This window comes from Anomalospiza imberbis, unplaced genomic scaffold (genome assembly GCF_031753505.1).
Source record: "Anomalospiza imberbis isolate Cuckoo-Finch-1a 21T00152 unplaced genomic scaffold, ASM3175350v1 scaffold_1026, whole genome shotgun sequence".
In the NCBI taxonomy this organism is placed as follows: domain Eukaryota; kingdom Metazoa; phylum Chordata; class Aves; order Passeriformes; family Viduidae; genus Anomalospiza; species Anomalospiza imberbis.
In genome coordinates this window covers 18,841-35,307 of record NW_027099416.1, presented here as the reverse complement: position 1 = coordinate 35,307, position 16,467 = coordinate 18,841, and the positions used below count along the sequence as shown (strand labels likewise).

The window sequence follows — 16,467 nt, the reverse complement described above, 5'->3', positions numbered from 1 at the left end:
CGTTTTTAATAAGAAATAAAAAAAATATACAGTAATACTAAATAAGATCATTAATAAATTAAGTTGTAATACATTTATTAGCGGAATAAATCAGCAGCAGTTGGGAGCAGCAAGTGGAGAGGGGAAGGGAGTGGGAAACGCTGGAATGTTCTGGAAAATGACCCCAGACTTGTGCTTTGCACCCCTGGGTGAAGGAGAATAATTAATGAGTGAGTTTATAATAAATAATTAATACAAAGTATTTAATACACAATGCTGTAGTTAAATAACCGCAATAGAAGCAATTTTTACTTAATAACTACATAATAGTTTAAACCGTAGCAAATAATACATTTTGAATAATAACAACATCACAAGGAATATAACAACACTATAAGCAACAAACACGTGTAACCCGAGCTAGTAAATAATAAATATCTAACTCTATCTAGGAATAGTTTAATGAAAAAAGATCATTTTTGATATCAAATTACACCCGAGTCCCTCCATGACCCCGCGCCGGTCCCGGCCTCACCTCCCGGAAGTCCGCCTTTCCCGCCCTCTCTTTCCATTGGCTGTCTCTCAGCAGCTCCCTATTGCCATTGGTTCACCTGCACGTCAGTCAATATCGCACCGCCCCCAGCCTCCGATAGGCCAATCACCGGCGGGTGCTGCCGGCAGCGCTGACCAATGGCGAGCGGCGGATTTGGGCGGGGCGGCGGAGGACGCGCGGCGCTGATTGGTCGGGGCGGCGCGAGGGGCGGGGCCGGCTCGGGGGTGACAAGATGGCGGCGGAGCCGGTGGAGCTGCACAAGCTGAAGGTGCCGCTGGGGGTGGGAGCGGGGCCGGGAAAACCGCGGGGAAACCGCGGGGAGAGCGGGGACAGAGCCCGGCAACCGCGACAGCCCGCGGGGGGAGCGCGGGGACAGCGGCTGCGACTGAGGGAGCGCGCTGGGGAACGGCGGGAAACGGGCTGGAAGCTCTGAGGGGTCCTGGGGGGGCTCTGAGGGGGCTCTGAGGGTCTGAGGGGTCTCTGAGGGGTCCTGGGGGGGCTCTGAGGGGGCTCTGAGGGTCTGAGGGGGCTCTGAGGGGTCCTGGGGGAGCTCTGAGGGGGCTCTGAGGGGTCCTGGGGGGGCTCTGAGGGGGCTCTGAGGGTCTGAGGGGGCTCTGAGGGGTCCTGGGGGGCTCTGAGGGGTCCTGGGGGGGCTCTGAGGGGTCCTGAGGGGGCTCTGAGGGATCCTGAGGGGTCCTGGAGGAGCTCTGAGGGGTCCTGGGGGGGCTCTGAGGGTCTGAGAGGGCTCTGAGGGGTCCTGAGGGGGCTCTGAGGGGTCCTGGGGGGGCTCTGAGGGGTCCTGGGGGGCTCTGAGGGGTCCTGGGGGGGGCTCTGAGGGTCTGAGGGGGCTCTGAGGGGTCCTGGGGGGCTCTGAGGGGTCCTGGGGGGGCTCTGAGGGTCTGAGGGGGCTCTGAGAGGTCCTGGGGGGGCTCTGAGGGGTCCTGGGGGGGCTCTGAGGGTCTGAGGGGTCCTGAGTGGTCCTGAGGGAGCTCTGGGGAGGTCTGAGGGGGCTTTGGGGGGGGCTCTGAGTGGCTCCTGAGGGGGCGCTGAGGGTCTGAAGGGTCCTGAGGGGGCTCTGGGGAGCTCTGAGGGGTCCTGAGGGTCTGAGGGGGCTTTGGGGGGAGGGTCCGAGGGGGCTCTGAGTGTCTGAGGGGTCCTGAGGGGGCTCTGAGGGGGCTCTGGGGGTCTGAGGGGGCCCTCAGGGAAGCGGGGGTGGAAGCGGGGCCGAGGGGAGCGGGAGCGGGGCTGAGGGTGCACCGAGGGCAGCGGGGCTGGGGGCGCCCGCGGGGGTTCCGGGGGAACCGGGGCTGGGGCAGGCTCTGAGGGAAGCACGGGTGGAACCGGGACCCGGGGGCTGAGGGGACCCGGGGGTGAGGGGATCCGGGGGCTGAGGGGATCCAGGGACTTAGGGGAACGGGGGCCCGGCCCCGGCAGCCCCTGGGCTCCTCCTGCCCCAGCCCGGAGCCCTTGGTGGGGCCAGGATGATCCCCCCGATTTCGGAGCTCCCGGAGGACCCGGGACGTTCCCGCGGGTGATTGGAATTCCTTGGGGTTGGGGTTGCTTGGGGTTGAAATTCCCTAGAGTTAACGTTCCACAGCATTGGGAGTCCTTGGAATTGGGATCCCTGGGGTTGGGCTTTTGCCGGACTTGGATTCCTTGGATTGAGGAATCCTTCCCCCACTTTCCAACCCCTTAACTCTGGGTTTTCCCTGCTCATTCCTGAGTTCCCAGGGGTTTGATTCCTGGGTTTGCCCGCTCATTCCTGAATTCCCAGATTCCCCCTCTCATGCCCTGTTCCCCTCTCATTCCCGAATTTCCCCTCTCCTCCCGTTCCCAGCTGGCCGAGCTGAAGCAGGAGTGCCTGGCGCGGGGGCTGGAAGCCAAAGGCAACAAGCAGGACCTGATCCATCGGCTCCAGGCCTACCTGGAGGAGCACGGTGGGGGCTCCCAGATCCCCAAATCCCCGCTGGAATTCTAGAATTCCCCCCCACACCCCTCCTTTTCCCGGGATTCCCCGGGAATTTTCCCGCTCCGACCCTTCCCTGCTTTTCTCTTGCAGCTGAGGAGGAGCCCAACGAGGAGGACGTGCTGGGGGAGGAGATCGAGGTGGGCGTTTCTGGGATGGTCCCGATTTTCCGGGGGCTTTGGGCTGGGAATGAGGCAGCATTCCGACTCCACGTGGAATTGAACGTTTTCCCGTCTTTTTTTTTGGGTTTAAATCCGCTGGATTTGGTGCCTGGGATGGTCCGGATTCCAGGATCTTGGGATGGGGGATCCCGGATTTTGGGATCTCGGATTTTGAGGTCCCAGGTTTTGGGTTTGATGCCGCCCTGGGATGGAGGAATGCCAGGAAAAGGGGGAATTTGGGGGATTTTGGGAAATTTTGGGATGGAATTCCTGCCTGGAACAGAATTCCCAGAGGATTCCCCATCCCTGGAATTATCCCAGACCAGGCTGGAGCCCCTGGGATGGGGGAATGCCAGGAAAAAAGGGGGAATTTGGGGATTTTTGGGAAGAAATCCCACCTGGAAAAGCAATTTTGTGCCAAGAAAACCTCGGCACCGGGCAGGTGTTGGAAATTGGGGATTTTCCCAGTTTTCCCATGGAATATTTGGGATGGGAGCATCACACTGGAATTATTCCCAGTTCCTTGTGCATCCCAAATTTCCTGGAGCTTGGGAAAATCAGGAATTCAGAATCCACGGGAGCCAGGGCCCTGCTGGGGTCACTCCTTGTGGAAATCCGGGAATTTGGGGCTGGATTGGGGAATTTTCCTTGGGAATGGCCATGGCCTGGGGTGGATTTTATGGATTTCCCATGGCTTTCCCATGGATTTCCTGTAGATTTCCCATGGATTTGATGTGTTTCCCATGGATTTGATAGATTTCCCATGGATTTTGTTTGGATTTTCTGTGGTTTTCCCATGGATTTTATGGATTTCCCATTAATTTTCCATGGATTCCCCGTGGGTTTTCCATGGATTTCCCTGGATTTGCAGGAGGAGGAGCCCAAGGCGCCGGAGCCGCCCGTGAAGGTGGAGGAGACGCCGGTGAAGTCGCCCGACGTGTGAGATTTCCTGGAAAAGCTCGGGAACGAGGGGCTGGGAACGGGGCCTGGGCTCCGGGGGTGCATCAGGGATCCCAGAATTGGGAATTCTGTGGGATCTGGGATTCCTGGGGCTGGGAATTCCCTGGATTTGGGATTCCTGGGGCTGCCGTTCCCTGGGTTGGGATTTCTGGATTTGGGATTCCCTGGATTTGTGATTCCATAGGATTGGGATTCTGTGGGGTTGGGAATTCCTTGGGGTGAGATGATTCCCTGGATTTGGGAATTCCCTGGATTTGGGAATTCCCTGGGATTTGGGCATTCCCAACCCCTCTGGAATTCCTTTCCCTCCAATCCCATTCCCAAGGCAATCCAGATGATTTTTCCACCCTAAAAAATCCCAAAATTCCTCTCGGGGCTTTCCCAAATTCCAAAGAAAATCCCAAATCCTTGGGATGGGGGCAGATCTCAAATCCCCCCCTGGAGCTTCCCTGACCTTTTCCCAGACTTTTCCCCAACTTTTCCCAAACTTTTGCAGGATCCAGGAGAAGAAGGTGGTGAAAATCTCCTCGGAGATCTCCCAGATGGAGGTGAAAGGCCAAATCCCGATTTTTTATTTTGGGATTTTCCAGCCCGGGAATTGTCCCCGGCGAGGCTGGAGCACCTTGGAATGGGGAACGCCAGGAAATTCGTGATTTTGGGAATTTTTTGGGATTTTAATGGGAATTTTTGGGATTCTAATGGGATTTTAATAGGATATTTGGGGGTTTTTTGGGGGGATTTTTGGGATTTTGGTGGAGTTTTTTGGGATTTTGGGGGATTTTTTGGGGTTTTGGTGGGATTTTGGGGAATTTTTTGGGATATTTTTGGGGATTTTTTTTAGGGATTTTTGGGGAATTTTTTTAGGGATTTTTTAGGGATTTGGGGGGATTTTTTTGGAGAATTTTTGGGGAATTTTGGGATTTTAATGTTTTTTTTTTTAATATTTGGGATTTTAACGGGATTCTCTGGGATTTTGGGAATTCCCTTTCCCCACTCCCAGCGGATGCAGAAAAGGGCCGAGAGGTTCAACGTCCCCGTCAGCCTCGAGAGCAAAAAGGCGGCGAGGGCGGCGCGGTGAGCCCGGGGAGACGGGAAAATTTGGGAATTCTGGGGGGAAAATTGGGAATTCCAGGGAAATTCAGAGACCCTGGGGGGAAATTCGGGAATTTGGGGGCGAAATTCTGGGGAAACTTGGGGATTCTGGGGGGATTCCGGAGGAATTCGGGAATTCTGGGGGGGAAATTTGGGAATTCTGGGGGAATCTGGGAATTCTGGGGGGAGTTCCAGGGGAATTTGGGAATTCTGGGGGGAATCCCGGGAATTTGGGGTGGGATCCTGCTCTGGGGGGATGGGCTGGAATTCCCAGAGGATCCCAAATCCCTGGGATGGGGAATTCTGCGAACAGGGGATTTGTGGGGATTTTTTTTTTAATTTTGTGGGATTTTTTTGGGAATTTGATGGGATTTGCCCTAATTCCCAAAATTCCATTGGAATTCCCAAAATTCCAGCCCTAATTCCCAGAAATCCAGTTCCAATTCCCAAAATTCCATTGGAATTCCCAGAATTCTGGCCTTATTTCCCAAAATTCTGGCTCTCATTCCCAAAATTTCATTGGAATTCCCAGAATTCTGGCATTAATTTGCAAAATTATGGTTCTAATTCCCAAAATTCCCACCTGAAATCCCAAAATTATATGGGAATTCCCTAAATTCCAGCCCTGATTCCCAAAATTCCTACCCTGAATCCCAAAATTCCATGGGAATTCCCAAAATTCCAGCCCAAATTCCTGGTTTTTTCCTTCCCACAGCTTCGGTTTGGCCACAATTCCCACGAAAGGTGAGGAGAGGCAGCAGGGAGCGGGAATTCCTGGAATTCCGGGAATTCCTGGGATTCCAAACCCCCCTACCCCCATTCCTGGGAGCGGGAAATTCAGGATTTGGCGGGAAAAGCCCCCAAAGGATCCCGGATTTTCCTGGGAATTCTCATCCCCACGAATCCAGGCTTGGGATTTTCCTGGAATTCCGGGAGGAGCCGGGGGGGAATTCCCATTTCTGGGTGGAAATCCGGGAATTTTGGCCATTCCTGATGGGAATTCCCTCCTTTCCCAGGGCTCTCGGCAGACTCCAAACCCACGGTGAGCAAACCTGCGGGCGGCATGGGGGAATTCGGGAATTTGGGTGGAATTTTGGGAATTTGGGTGGAATTCTGCGAGATTTGGGTGGAAATCTTGGGACTTCCCATGGAATTTTGGGGATTTGGGTGAAATTTTGGAGATTTCGGTGGAATTTGGGGAATTCCAATGGAATTTGGGGGGAATTCTGGGGGATTTGGGTGGAATTTTAGGGAATTCCCATGGGAATTTGGGTGGAATTTTTGGGAATTTGGGTGAAATATTGGGAATATAGGTGGGCTTTTGAGGATTTGGTGGAATTTGGGGAATTCCAATGGAATTTTGGGAATTCGGGTGAAATTTTGGGGGATTCCCATGGAAAGCTGGGGACTTCAATGGAACTTGGGTGGAATTTTGGAAATTTGTGGGAATTTTGGGGCATTCCAAAGGAATTTTGGGAATTTGGGTAATTCACGTGAAATTTTGGGAATTTGGGGGAATTCTGATGGAATTTTGGGGGATTTGGGTGGGAATTTTGGGAGTTCCCTTGGGAATTTAGGTGGAATTTTAGGGTGTTCTGAAGGAATTTTGGGAATTTGGGTGAAATCCAAAGGAATTTGGGTGGAATTTTGGGAATTCCCATGGAATTTGAGGGGAATTCTGATGAAATTTTTGGGAATTCTGATGGAATTTTTGGGATCCCAGCTGGAATTTTGGGTTGCAATTCCCCAAAACCCCCTGGAGTTTTTCCAGGATCAGCCCCTCTGGAAAAGTCTCCGGAGCTCTGGAATTTTGGGAATTTTTTGGGGGGGAATTTCCCTCTTTGGAAGCTGATCCCAAATCCCAAATTTCCTTTTCCCAGATAAACCTGGAAAAGCTCAAGGAAAGGGCCCAGAGGTTCGGCCTCAACGTCTCCTCCCTCTCCAAGAAGGTGAGATTTGGGAATTCCGGGAATTTTGGGAATTCTGGGAATGCCAGGGCGCTCTCCCCAGCCCAGGATTATCCCAAAATTCCAAACTTTTCCAGCCCTGCCGGCTCCACCCTCCCCTGGATTTTGGAAATTTGGGGTTTTTTTGGGAATTTTTGGGTTTTTGGGGAATTTTGGGGTTTTGGGAATTGGGGGGTTTTTTTTGGGATTTGGGTTTTTGGGGATTGGGTCATGCAGGGATAACGGGAATGTTTCCCTGCCCTGGAATGGGATCGGGAGGGATCCCAGGGATCCAATCCCGACATTCCCCATCCTATTCCCATTCCCATCATTGCCGATCTCATTCCCAATCCTAATCCTGACATTCCCAACCCAAATCCCATCACTCCGGATCCCATTCCTGACCCCATTCCCAACATTCCCAATCCCAACATTCCCAACCCCATTCCCATTTCTGACCCCAATCCTGACCCCATTCCTGGCCCCATTCCCAACATTCCCAATCCCGTTTCCAGAGCGAGGAGGACGAGAAGCTGAAGAAGAGGAAGGAAAGGTTCGGGATCGTCACCGGGGCCGGAGCCGCCGAGGATTCCGAGGTGAGGCCACAATTCCGGGATTTGGGGCTGGGAATTCCCGGGATTTGGGGCCACAATTCCCAGGATTTGGGGCTGGGAATTCCCAGGATTTGGGGCTGGGAATTCCCGGGATTTGGGGCCACAATTCCCAGGATTTGGGGTTGCAATTCCCAGGATTTGGGGTGTGAATTCCTGGGATTGGGGGTCAGAATTCCCAGGATTTGGGGCCACAATTCTGGGATTTGGGGTCAAAATTCCAGGATTCGGGGCTGGAATTCCTGGGATTCGGGGCTGGGAGTTCCCAGGATTTGGGGTGTTTTTCCCTGGATTTTGGGGGTTTTCCATGGATTTAGGGTCATTTTCCCAGAGATTTTGGGACTCTTCTCACATGGATTTGGGGCTATTTTTCCATGAATTTTTGGGGCTGTTTTTCCAGGGACTTGGGGTCAATTTTCCAGGAATTTCAGGGCTCTTTTCTCAGGGATTCTGGGGCCTTTTCCCCAGGGATTTGGGACCATTTTTTCCCAGGAATTCAGAATTCTCTGTGCTTTGGGCCTCTTTTCCTTGGGAAAACCCCCCCGGATCCCGGGATTTTCCTGCCCTTTGGGATCGGGAATTTCCCCATTCCCACCCTCCTCTCTTTCCCGGGATTCTCCCCACGTATTTCCGGGATTTTCCCTCTTTTTGTCCCTTCCCCAAATCCAGGCAAAGAAGCGGAAAAGGGCGGAAAGGTTCGGGATCGTCTGAGCTGCTCCAAACTCTCCTCAGGTCAGGATCCCTTTTTCCCTCATTCCCGATTTTCCATGGAATTCCCAGCCCCCACCCAGGGAATTCCCCTTTCCTTGGAGAATTTTGCTCCTCAGTTTTTGAACTTTTCCCGAAAAATCAAAGGGAAAAGGAGAAGCTGGGCTTGGGGAGGGAGGGAATTCCCAAATCCCGGGCACAATTCCCAAAATGTCGGGATTTTCTAGGGATTTGGGGAGGTTTTCCCAGGGATTTGGGACCATTTTCCAGGAATTTTGGGGCTCATTTTCCAGGGATTTTGGGGGTACTTTTCCCAGGAATTTGGCGCTCATTTTCCAGGGATTTTAGGGACATTTTTCCAGGGTTTTTTGGGTACTTTTCCTGGAATTTGGGGTTGTTTTTCCAGGGATTTTGGGTCTCATTTCCCTTGGATTTGAGGTTGCTTTTTCCATTAATTTGAGGTTGTTTTTTTTCATGGATTTGGGGGTGTTCTCCCAGGGATTTGGGGTTGTTTTTCCCAAAGGAAAGATTCCCAGGTTTTGTACTACTTCAGGTGGGATCTGGGGTCATTTTTCCAATCCATTTTTGGGATTTTTTTCCCACGAATTTGGAGCTGGTTTTCCCAGGGATTTGGGGGCATTTTTCCAAGCATTTGGGTCTCTTTTTCCAGGGATTTTTAGTGCTCATTTCCCAGAGATTTGGGTCTCCTTTTCCAGGGATTTTGGGGCTCTTCTCCCCAGAATTTTGGGCCATTTTCCCAGGAATTTGGGGGCATTTTCCCAGGGATTTGGAGCTGTTTTTCCCAGGAATTTGAGGCTGTTTTCCAGGGATTTGGGGGGGGATTTATGGAGCAGCTCCCATGGGGAATCATGGCATCCCGATCCTGTGGGATTTTTGGGAGTTTCCCGTGGAATCCCAGCAGGAATTCCAGGGATTTCTTGGATTTCCAGGTGGGCATTGCCTGAACCCTTCCCCTGCTGAAGACTTGAGCTGCCAGGATTTGCAATTCCCGGCGGGAATTTCAGGATTTTCATCCCTGGGAGCAGCGGGGCCGGGGCCATTCCCGGAATTCCGGGGCCACTCCCAGCCCAAGAGATTCTATTTTTTTGGGAATTCTCCTTTTCCACCCCTCGGGAACCTCGGAGACTCCGGGAAATTCCCGGGATGCTCCTTCCCGTCCCGGAAATCCTCGGGATCCGGGGACATCCCGGTGCCTCCCTGGCTCCTCCCTCTTTTTTTCCCGGTTTTTTCCCGGGTTTTGTATTCCCGGTTTTTTCTATTTTCCCGGTTTTTTTCCCTCAGAAGGGTCGGGCGCTGCCCCTCGTCCCACATTTCCCAATAAAAAACTTCCCTTTTCCAAGGAAATCCCGGGGTTTTTTTTCCCAGGGGTTTGGATTTGGGGCTGGAACTGTGGGGAAAGCCTCTGGAATTCCGGGAATTCCCTCCTTTCCTGGGCCATTCCCGAGGTTTTCCAGGAATTGCTGGTGTTAAATCCAGGTTTGCTCCAGGTGTTCCTGAGGTTTTCCAGGAATTCGTGCAGTTTTCCTGCTGTTCTCCAGGGGTTCCCGAGGTTTTCCAGGAATTCCTGTCCCCTCGCTGTCCCCCCGCTCTCGGTGGCTCCGGGCCAGGCGGGTGGAGCGCGGCCAAGGCGCGCTCATCGCGTTCGTCGCGTTAATTGCGTTAATTGCGTTCATTAGCGCCGGTGGCGCCCGCGGCCGCCCCGGGGACGCTCCGGGAGCCGCTGTCGCCGTGGGTGGCCCCGGATGTCCCCGGGCCGCGTCTGTGTCCCCCCCGCGCCACCCCGGGGCTCGAATTAGGTCAGGGGGAGCGGGAACCGGGAATGGGCAACGGGAACCGGGAATGGGGAAAAGGGGAAATGGGGAACGGGAACCGGGAATGGGGAACGGGAACCGGGAATGGGGAATGGAAACCGGGAATGGGGAACGGGAACCGGGAATGGGGAAAAGGGGAAATGGGGAACGGGAACCGGGAATGGGGAACGGGAACCGGGAATGGGGAAAAGGGGAAATGGGGAACGGGAACCGGGAATGGGGAACGGGAACCGGGAATGGGGAAAAGGGGAAATGGGGAACGGGAACCGGGAATGGGGAACGGGAACCGGGAATGGGGAATGGAAACCGGGAATGGGGAACGGGAACCGGGAATGGGGAAAAGGGGAAATGGGGAACGGGAACCGGGAATGGGGAAAAGGGGAAATGGGGAACGGGAACCGGGAATGGGGAACGGGAACCGGGAATGGGAAAAGAGGAAAGGGGAACGGGAAAAAGGGAAGAGAAATGGGAACCGGGAATGGGAACGGGAAAAAGGGAAACGGGGAACGGGAATGGGAACGGGAAGAGGGGAAAAGGGGAACAGGGAAATGGGAAACGGGAAAAAGGGAACAGGGAATGGGGAATGGGAAAAGGGGAGATGGGGAACAGGAACAGGGAGCCAGGAATGGGGAAAGTGGAACAGGGATGGGAAAAAGGGAAAATGGAAAAAGGGGAACAGGAAAAGGTAACGGGAAAAGGGGAACAGGGAATGGGAAAAGGGGAACAGGAACGAGAGAGTGAGGCCGGGAACGGGGAGTGGGGAACAGGAATGGGAACGAGGACAGAGATGGGAACGGAACGGGGCGGGAACGGAACAAAGCGAGCGCTCGTGCAGGTCCTCGGAGCGGAGAAACGAGAACCAAAACGCCCCCGGTGCCCCCAGCCCCAGGACAGCCCCGGTGCCCCCGGCCCTGACCGGCCCCGGTGCCCCCCGGTGCCCCCCGCGCTCAGCCCGGGCTCACTCCGCACCGGGGTGTCCCCACGGGGTCACTCCGGGGTCACTCCGGGGTCACTCCGGGGTCCCTGAACTCACCCTCGGGGCTTTGGCCGAGCCCCCCAGGCCGGAGGGGACAGGACAGGGACAGTGGTCACTCTGGTCACTCTGGTGACACAGCTGCGTGGGGAGGGGCCAGAGAGCCCTTGGAGGTGTCCTGGAGGCTCTGGCCGGAGTGGACACTGGGGACATGGCCCGAGTGGACAGAGGGGACATGGCCGGAGTGGACAGAGGGGACATGGCCGGAGTGGACACTGGGGACATGGCCGGAGTGGACACTGGGGACATGGCCCGAGTGGACAGAGGGGACATGGCCGGAGTGGACAGTGGGGACATGGCCCGAGTGGACAGAGGGGACATGGCTGGAGTGGACACTGGGGACATGGCTGGAGAGGACAGAGGGGACATGGCTGGAGTGGACACTGGGGACATGGCCGGAGTGGACACTGGGGACATGGCTGGAGTGGACAGAGGGGACATGGCCGGAGTGGACACTGGGGACATGGCCGGAGTGGACAGTGGGGACATGGCCGGAGTGGACAGAGGGGACATGGCCGGAGTGGACAGTGGGGACATGGCCCGAGTGGACAGAGGGGACATGGCTGGAGTGGACACTGGGGACATGGCTGGAGAGGACAGAGGGGACATGGCTGGAGTGGACACTGGGGACATGGCCGGAGTGGACACTGGGGACATGGCCCGAGTGGACAGAGGGGACATGGCTGGAGTGGACAGTGGGGACATGGCCGGAGTGGACACTGGGGACATGGCCTGAGTGGACACTGGGGACATGGCCGGAGTGGACAGAGGGGACATGGCCCGAGTGGACAGTGGGGACATGGCCGGAGTGGACACTGGGGACATGGCCTGAGTGGACACTGGGGACATGGCCGGAGTGGACACTGGGGACATGGCCCGAGTGGACACTGGGGACATGGCCCGAGTGGACAGAGGGGACATGGCCGGAGTGGACAGAGGGGACATGGCCGGAGTGGACAGTGGGGACATGGCCTGAGTGGACAGAGGGGACATGGCCGGAGTGGACAGAGGGGACATGGCTGGAGTGGACACTGGGGACATGGCCCGAGTGGACAGAGGGGACATGGCTGGAGTGGACACTGGGGACATGGCCGGAGTGGACACTGGGGACATGGCCTGAGTGGACACTGGGGACATGGCCGGAGTGGACACTGGGGACATGGCCCGAGTGGACACTGGGGACATGGCCCGAGTGGACAGAGGGGACATGGCCGGAGTGGACAGTGGGGACATGGCCCGAGTGGACAGAGGGGACATGGCCCGAGTGGACAGAGGGGACATGGCCGGAGTGGACAGTGGGGACATGGCCCGAGTGGACAGAGGGGACATGGCTGGAGTGGACACTGGGGACATGGCCCGAGTGGACAGAGGGGACATGGCTGGAGTGGACACTGGGGACATGGCCGGAGTGGACACTGGGGACATGGCCCGAGTGGACACTGGGGACATGGCTGGAGTGGACAGAGGGGACATGGCTGGAGTGGACAGAGGGGACATGGCCGGAGTGGACAGTGGGGACATGGCCTGAGTGGACAGTGGGAACATGGCTGGAGTGGACAGAGGGGACATGGCTGGAGTGGACACTGGGGACATGGCCCGAGTGGACACTGGGGACATGGCCGGAGTGGACAGTGGGGACATGGCTGGAGTGGACACTGGGGACATGGCCCGAGTGGACACTGGGGACATGGCCTGAGTGGACAGTGGGGACATGGCCTGAGTGGACAGAGGGGACATGGCCCGAGTGGACAGAGGGGACATGGCCGGAGTGGACAGAGGGGACATGGCCCGAGTGGACAGAGGGGACATGGCCGGAGTGGACACTGGGGACATGGCCAGTGGCCACGGGGCAGCCAACCCGGCGGGACCCACTGACCCAGCTGGAGCCACGTCCCTGTGTCCAGTCCCTGTGTCCAGTCCTTGTGTCCGGCCCTCGCTTGGACACTGGGGGGTCACTGCCCACCCTGTCCCCTCCCCTGGTGACACCCCCTGCCCGCCGTGTCCCCCCCCGCGGTGACACCCCCGTGTCCCCTCGGCCGGCCCTAATTAGCCAGGGACATTCCCGGCATAGCTGCAGCCCCTAATGAGGGGCTGGCTCCTGGGGCCGCTCGTAAAATCTCCCTTAAAATCCTCCCCCTTAAAAATCCCCCCTTAAATTCCCCCATTAAAAATCCCCCCCTTAAAATCCTCCTCTTTAAAAATCGCCCATTAAAAATTCTCTTTAGAAATCCCATTAAAATCCTCCCCTAAAATCCCCCATTAAAAATTAAAACTGCCCCCTTAAAATCCCCATTAAAAATACCCCATTAAAAATCCCCTTTTAAAATCCTCTTTTAAAGACGAGTGTCCCCAGCCCAGTCCCGAGTGTCCCCAGCCCTGTCCCGTGTGTCCCCAGCCCCGTCCCGAGTGTCCCCAGCCCTGTCCCGTGTGTCCCCAGCCCCGTCCCGTGTGTCCCCAGCCCCATCCAGAATGGCCCCAGCCCTGTCCCGAGTGTCCCCAGCCCCGTCCCAAGTGTCCCCAGCCCTGTCCCGTGTGTCCCCAGCCCCGTCCCGAGTGTCCCCAGCCCCGTCCCGTGTGTCCCCAGCCCCCTCCCGAGTGTCCCCAGCCCTGTCCCATTTGTCCCCAGCCCCATCCAGAATGTCCCCAGCCCCGTCCCGAGTGTCCCCAGCCCCGTCCCGAGTGTCCCCAGCCCTGTCCCGAGTGTCCCCAGCCCCGTCCCCTACACCCAGGGTTGGGGACATCGCCTGGGGAGCTGCAGCACGAGGCCACGTGTGGCAGTGACAATGTCCCCATGCCCATGTCCCTGTGGTGATGTCCCCTTGCTCATGTCCCCATGCCCATGTCCCCCTGCCCCCATGCCCAATGTCCCCACGGCACCGTCCCCGTGCCCGATGTCCCCCGCTGTCCCCCGAGGCTGTCCCCGGTGTCACCCCCAAGGTCCCCCCTCCAACTTTCCAGAGCCCAAATCCCTCCCCCGCCCCTAGGAGGTGGCAAAGGTGACACAAAGGTGACAATGGGGACATCGCCACCCGCAGAGCGCCGGGGGTGGAGCTGAATCCTCGGAACTCTCGGATATTTCTCTTTTTTTTCTTTTAAGAAACATTTTAAATTTTTTTTTTTTTATTTTTTTTATTCTTTCTTTTTATATTTTTGCTGTTCAAGTGCTGAGTTCGGCCCCGCCCCCCCCTCCCCCGGGACCCCCCCCCGGGTCCCCCCGGAGCGACAGAACGAGGGACAAAAACAACGAACGGACCAACAGAAAGGAACCTAAGACGTCACGCACAGCCCGAGAGCGGGAAATAATTAGAATAATTAGAATAATTATAATAATAATATACTCGGGGGGCCGCCACCCCCCCGCCACCCCCTGCCTGTGGCACCAGTCAGCGCCGGGCACTGGGACCAGTCAGTCCTGGGCACTGGGACCAGTCAGCGCCGGGTACTGGGACCAGTCAGCGCCGGGTACTGGGACCAGTCAGTCCTGGGCACTGGGACCAGTCAGCGCCGGGTACTGGGACCAGTCAGCACCGGGTACTGGGACCAGTCAGCGCCAGGCACTGGGACCAGTCAGTCCTGGGCACTGGGACCAGTTACCCCCGGGCACTGGGACCAGTCAGTCCTGGGCACTGGGACCAGTTACCCCCGGGCACTGGGACCAGTTACTCCCGGGCACTGGGACCAGTGCTGCCCGCTGGGCGGGACTGGTGCAGTGCCCAGACATGACTGGTCCCATTGCCTGGGGGTGACTGGTCCCAGTGCGTGGAGCTGCTGGATTCCAGTGTCCAGTCCTGAACTGGTCCCAGTGCCCGCCCTCCCCGTCCTGTCCCCTTCAGTGCCACCTGCCTGTGACAGCCGCGGGGCCTCGCGGGGGTTTTGGGCTGCGGGACCGCGGGTTTTGGGGCTCCGCCAGGGCCGGGCCCTTCCCAGTCCCTCCCAGTCCGTCCCAGCGGTTCTGGACCTTTCCCTGTGGGGGCAGCGCTGGGCACGGGGGTGTCCCCTGCCCCTCGCCGGTCCCGGAGCCCCCCAGGCACCGACGGGCAGGGCCGGGGGGATGCCCCGACCCCCGACCCCGGATCGGCATCCCCCGGCTCGGGGGGCGCGGCCACGCGGCCACCACGAGGGGCTGGCGGCCACCACGAGGGGCTGGCGGCCACCACGAGGGGCTGGCGGCCACCACGAGGGGCTGGCGGCCACCACGAGGGGCTGGCGGGCACGGGGCCAGGCTGCGCCCCTTTTGGGGGCGCGGGGGGCTGGGGGACCCCTCCCTTCCCTTCCTGGCCCCCCCCGGCTGTCCCCATCCCCGTCCCCTCGCTTCGGCCCCCGCCGGCGCCACCAGGGCGGTGACACCGGCCGGTGACACCGGGCGGTGGCACCGGCCTGGCACGAGGGGCCCCTTAAGTGCTGCGGCGCCAGGAGGGGGGGCCCGGGGGGGCCGCGTCCTCACCCTGGGACTGCCTCGGCCCCGTAATCGCTTCGGGGCTCCGCGGGGCTGTCGCGGAGCCGGCGACAAGTGCTAAAGATGCCGAGTGGCCCCGGCCCGTGAGTCCCGCTAAGTGCTGCGCGGCTGCGGGGCCGCTCCCGCCCGGAGCCCCCCGGGCTGGGGCCGCGTCCCCCTGCGGCACCCTGGGGATAAGTGCTGGGCCCGGGGGCCGCGGGGGCTGCTCCCCCCTTCCCGGAGCCTCCTCCGGCCGCGGCCGCTCCGGCGCCGGGGCCGGGCCCCGCCCGCATCGCTCGGGGCCGAGAGGGAACCGCAGGAGCCGCGGCGGAGCCTCGGGAGACGCGGGGGGTTCGTTCTCACGTGAAACAAACACAAACAACAGGGAAAAAAAAAAAAAAAACCAAACCCTCCGAGGGCAGCGGGAGGCGAATGTGCGGCGTAAGCGGAATTTCAGCCCCAGCCGGAGCCTCCCAACAATTCTGGTGTCGCCTCCGGGTGACCCCCGGGCCGCCGGACCGCCCTCACCCCCCGGCGGAGCGCCGGGGCCCCGAGGCCGGTGCCAGGGCTGGATCCAAAGCCCGGGCGGAGGCTCCGGTCCCTGCAGCCGCCCTTGCCCGGGGGTCCCCGGGGCTCTCCGTGCTGGAGCGGCCCCTCCGGAGCCGGCCCCGGCTGCGAGGGGAGGGAGCGGGGCGAGCGCCGGCCGGGAGGGCGATTAATAAATAAATAAATTAAAGAAGGGAGGCGCTTTCCTCCCGGTCCCGGGGGTCCCGCGGCCGGACCTCGCTGCGGCCGCGGAGACGGGGTCACCCCGCCTTGGGTGTCACCAGCGGTGTCCCCAGCGCTGCTCCAGGAGCACGGGGAGACGCGGGGTGCGCTCGCTCTTCCTCCTCCTCCTCCTCCTCCTCCTCCTCCTGCTGCTGCTCTCCCCGCTGGGCTGGCCCGGGGGAGCCGCCGCCCGGGGCCGTGTCCCCGCGGTGTCCCCGGGTTGCCACCGCGGCGTGGGGGTCCCGGCCCCCCCACTTCCCTTCTCCGTCCGGTCGCTTTATTGCACAATGCGCGTGGGATCGCGGGGTCGCTGCTCCGTGGGATTCTCCTCCTCTCTCCTCCGCCGTCCAAACCGATTTCAACGCTTGGCCTTTGTCACTTTTCGCTTCCCGCCCCGCCCCGAACCAACAAAAAAAAAAAAGT

General features: G+C 58.4%; 1 protein-coding gene across 2 annotated transcripts; it reads left to right on the top strand.

Annotated features, from left to right (window-relative positions):
* The first annotated feature begins 662 nt into the window (after positions 1–662).
* On the top strand, positions 663–9,341 carry SARNP (SAP domain containing ribonucleoprotein). 2 transcript variants are annotated; one of them, XM_068177746.1, is made up of 12 exons: positions 664–800; positions 2,370–2,469; positions 2,592–2,638; positions 3,531–3,598; positions 4,116–4,167; positions 4,620–4,693; positions 5,427–5,455; positions 5,728–5,753; positions 6,592–6,660; positions 7,173–7,253; positions 7,938–8,000; positions 8,927–9,341. In XM_068177746.1, exons 1-11 carry the CDS (start codon positions 765–767, stop codon positions 7,977–7,979), a joined length of 624 nt encoding a protein of 207 aa, XP_068033847.1. In that variant the 5' UTR covers positions 664–764; the 3' UTR covers positions 7,980–8,000; positions 8,927–9,341. The 2 variants fall into 2 exon arrangements, with proteins under 2 accessions (XP_068033848.1, XP_068033847.1); XM_068177747.1 differs by lacking the exon at positions 6,592–6,660 and having other exon boundaries at positions 663–800.
* The last annotated feature ends 7,126 nt before the right edge of the window (positions 9,342–16,467 follow it).

What these genes read in the sequence shown, in the direction of transcription:
- SARNP (XM_068177746.1), top strand. Translation starts at nt 765, where the DNA reads ATGGCGGCGGAGCCGGTGGAGCTGCACAAGCTGAAG. An exon ending in CCGGTGAAGTCGCCCGACGT is followed by an intron (nt 3,599 to 4,115) that starts GTGAGATTTCCT and finishes AAACTTTTGCAG; the next exon opens with GATCCAGGAGAAGAAGGTGG. An exon ending in CGGAGATCTCCCAGATGGAG is followed by an intron (nt 4,168 to 4,619) that starts GTGAAAGGCCAA and finishes CCCCACTCCCAG; the next exon opens with CGGATGCAGAAAAGGGCCGA.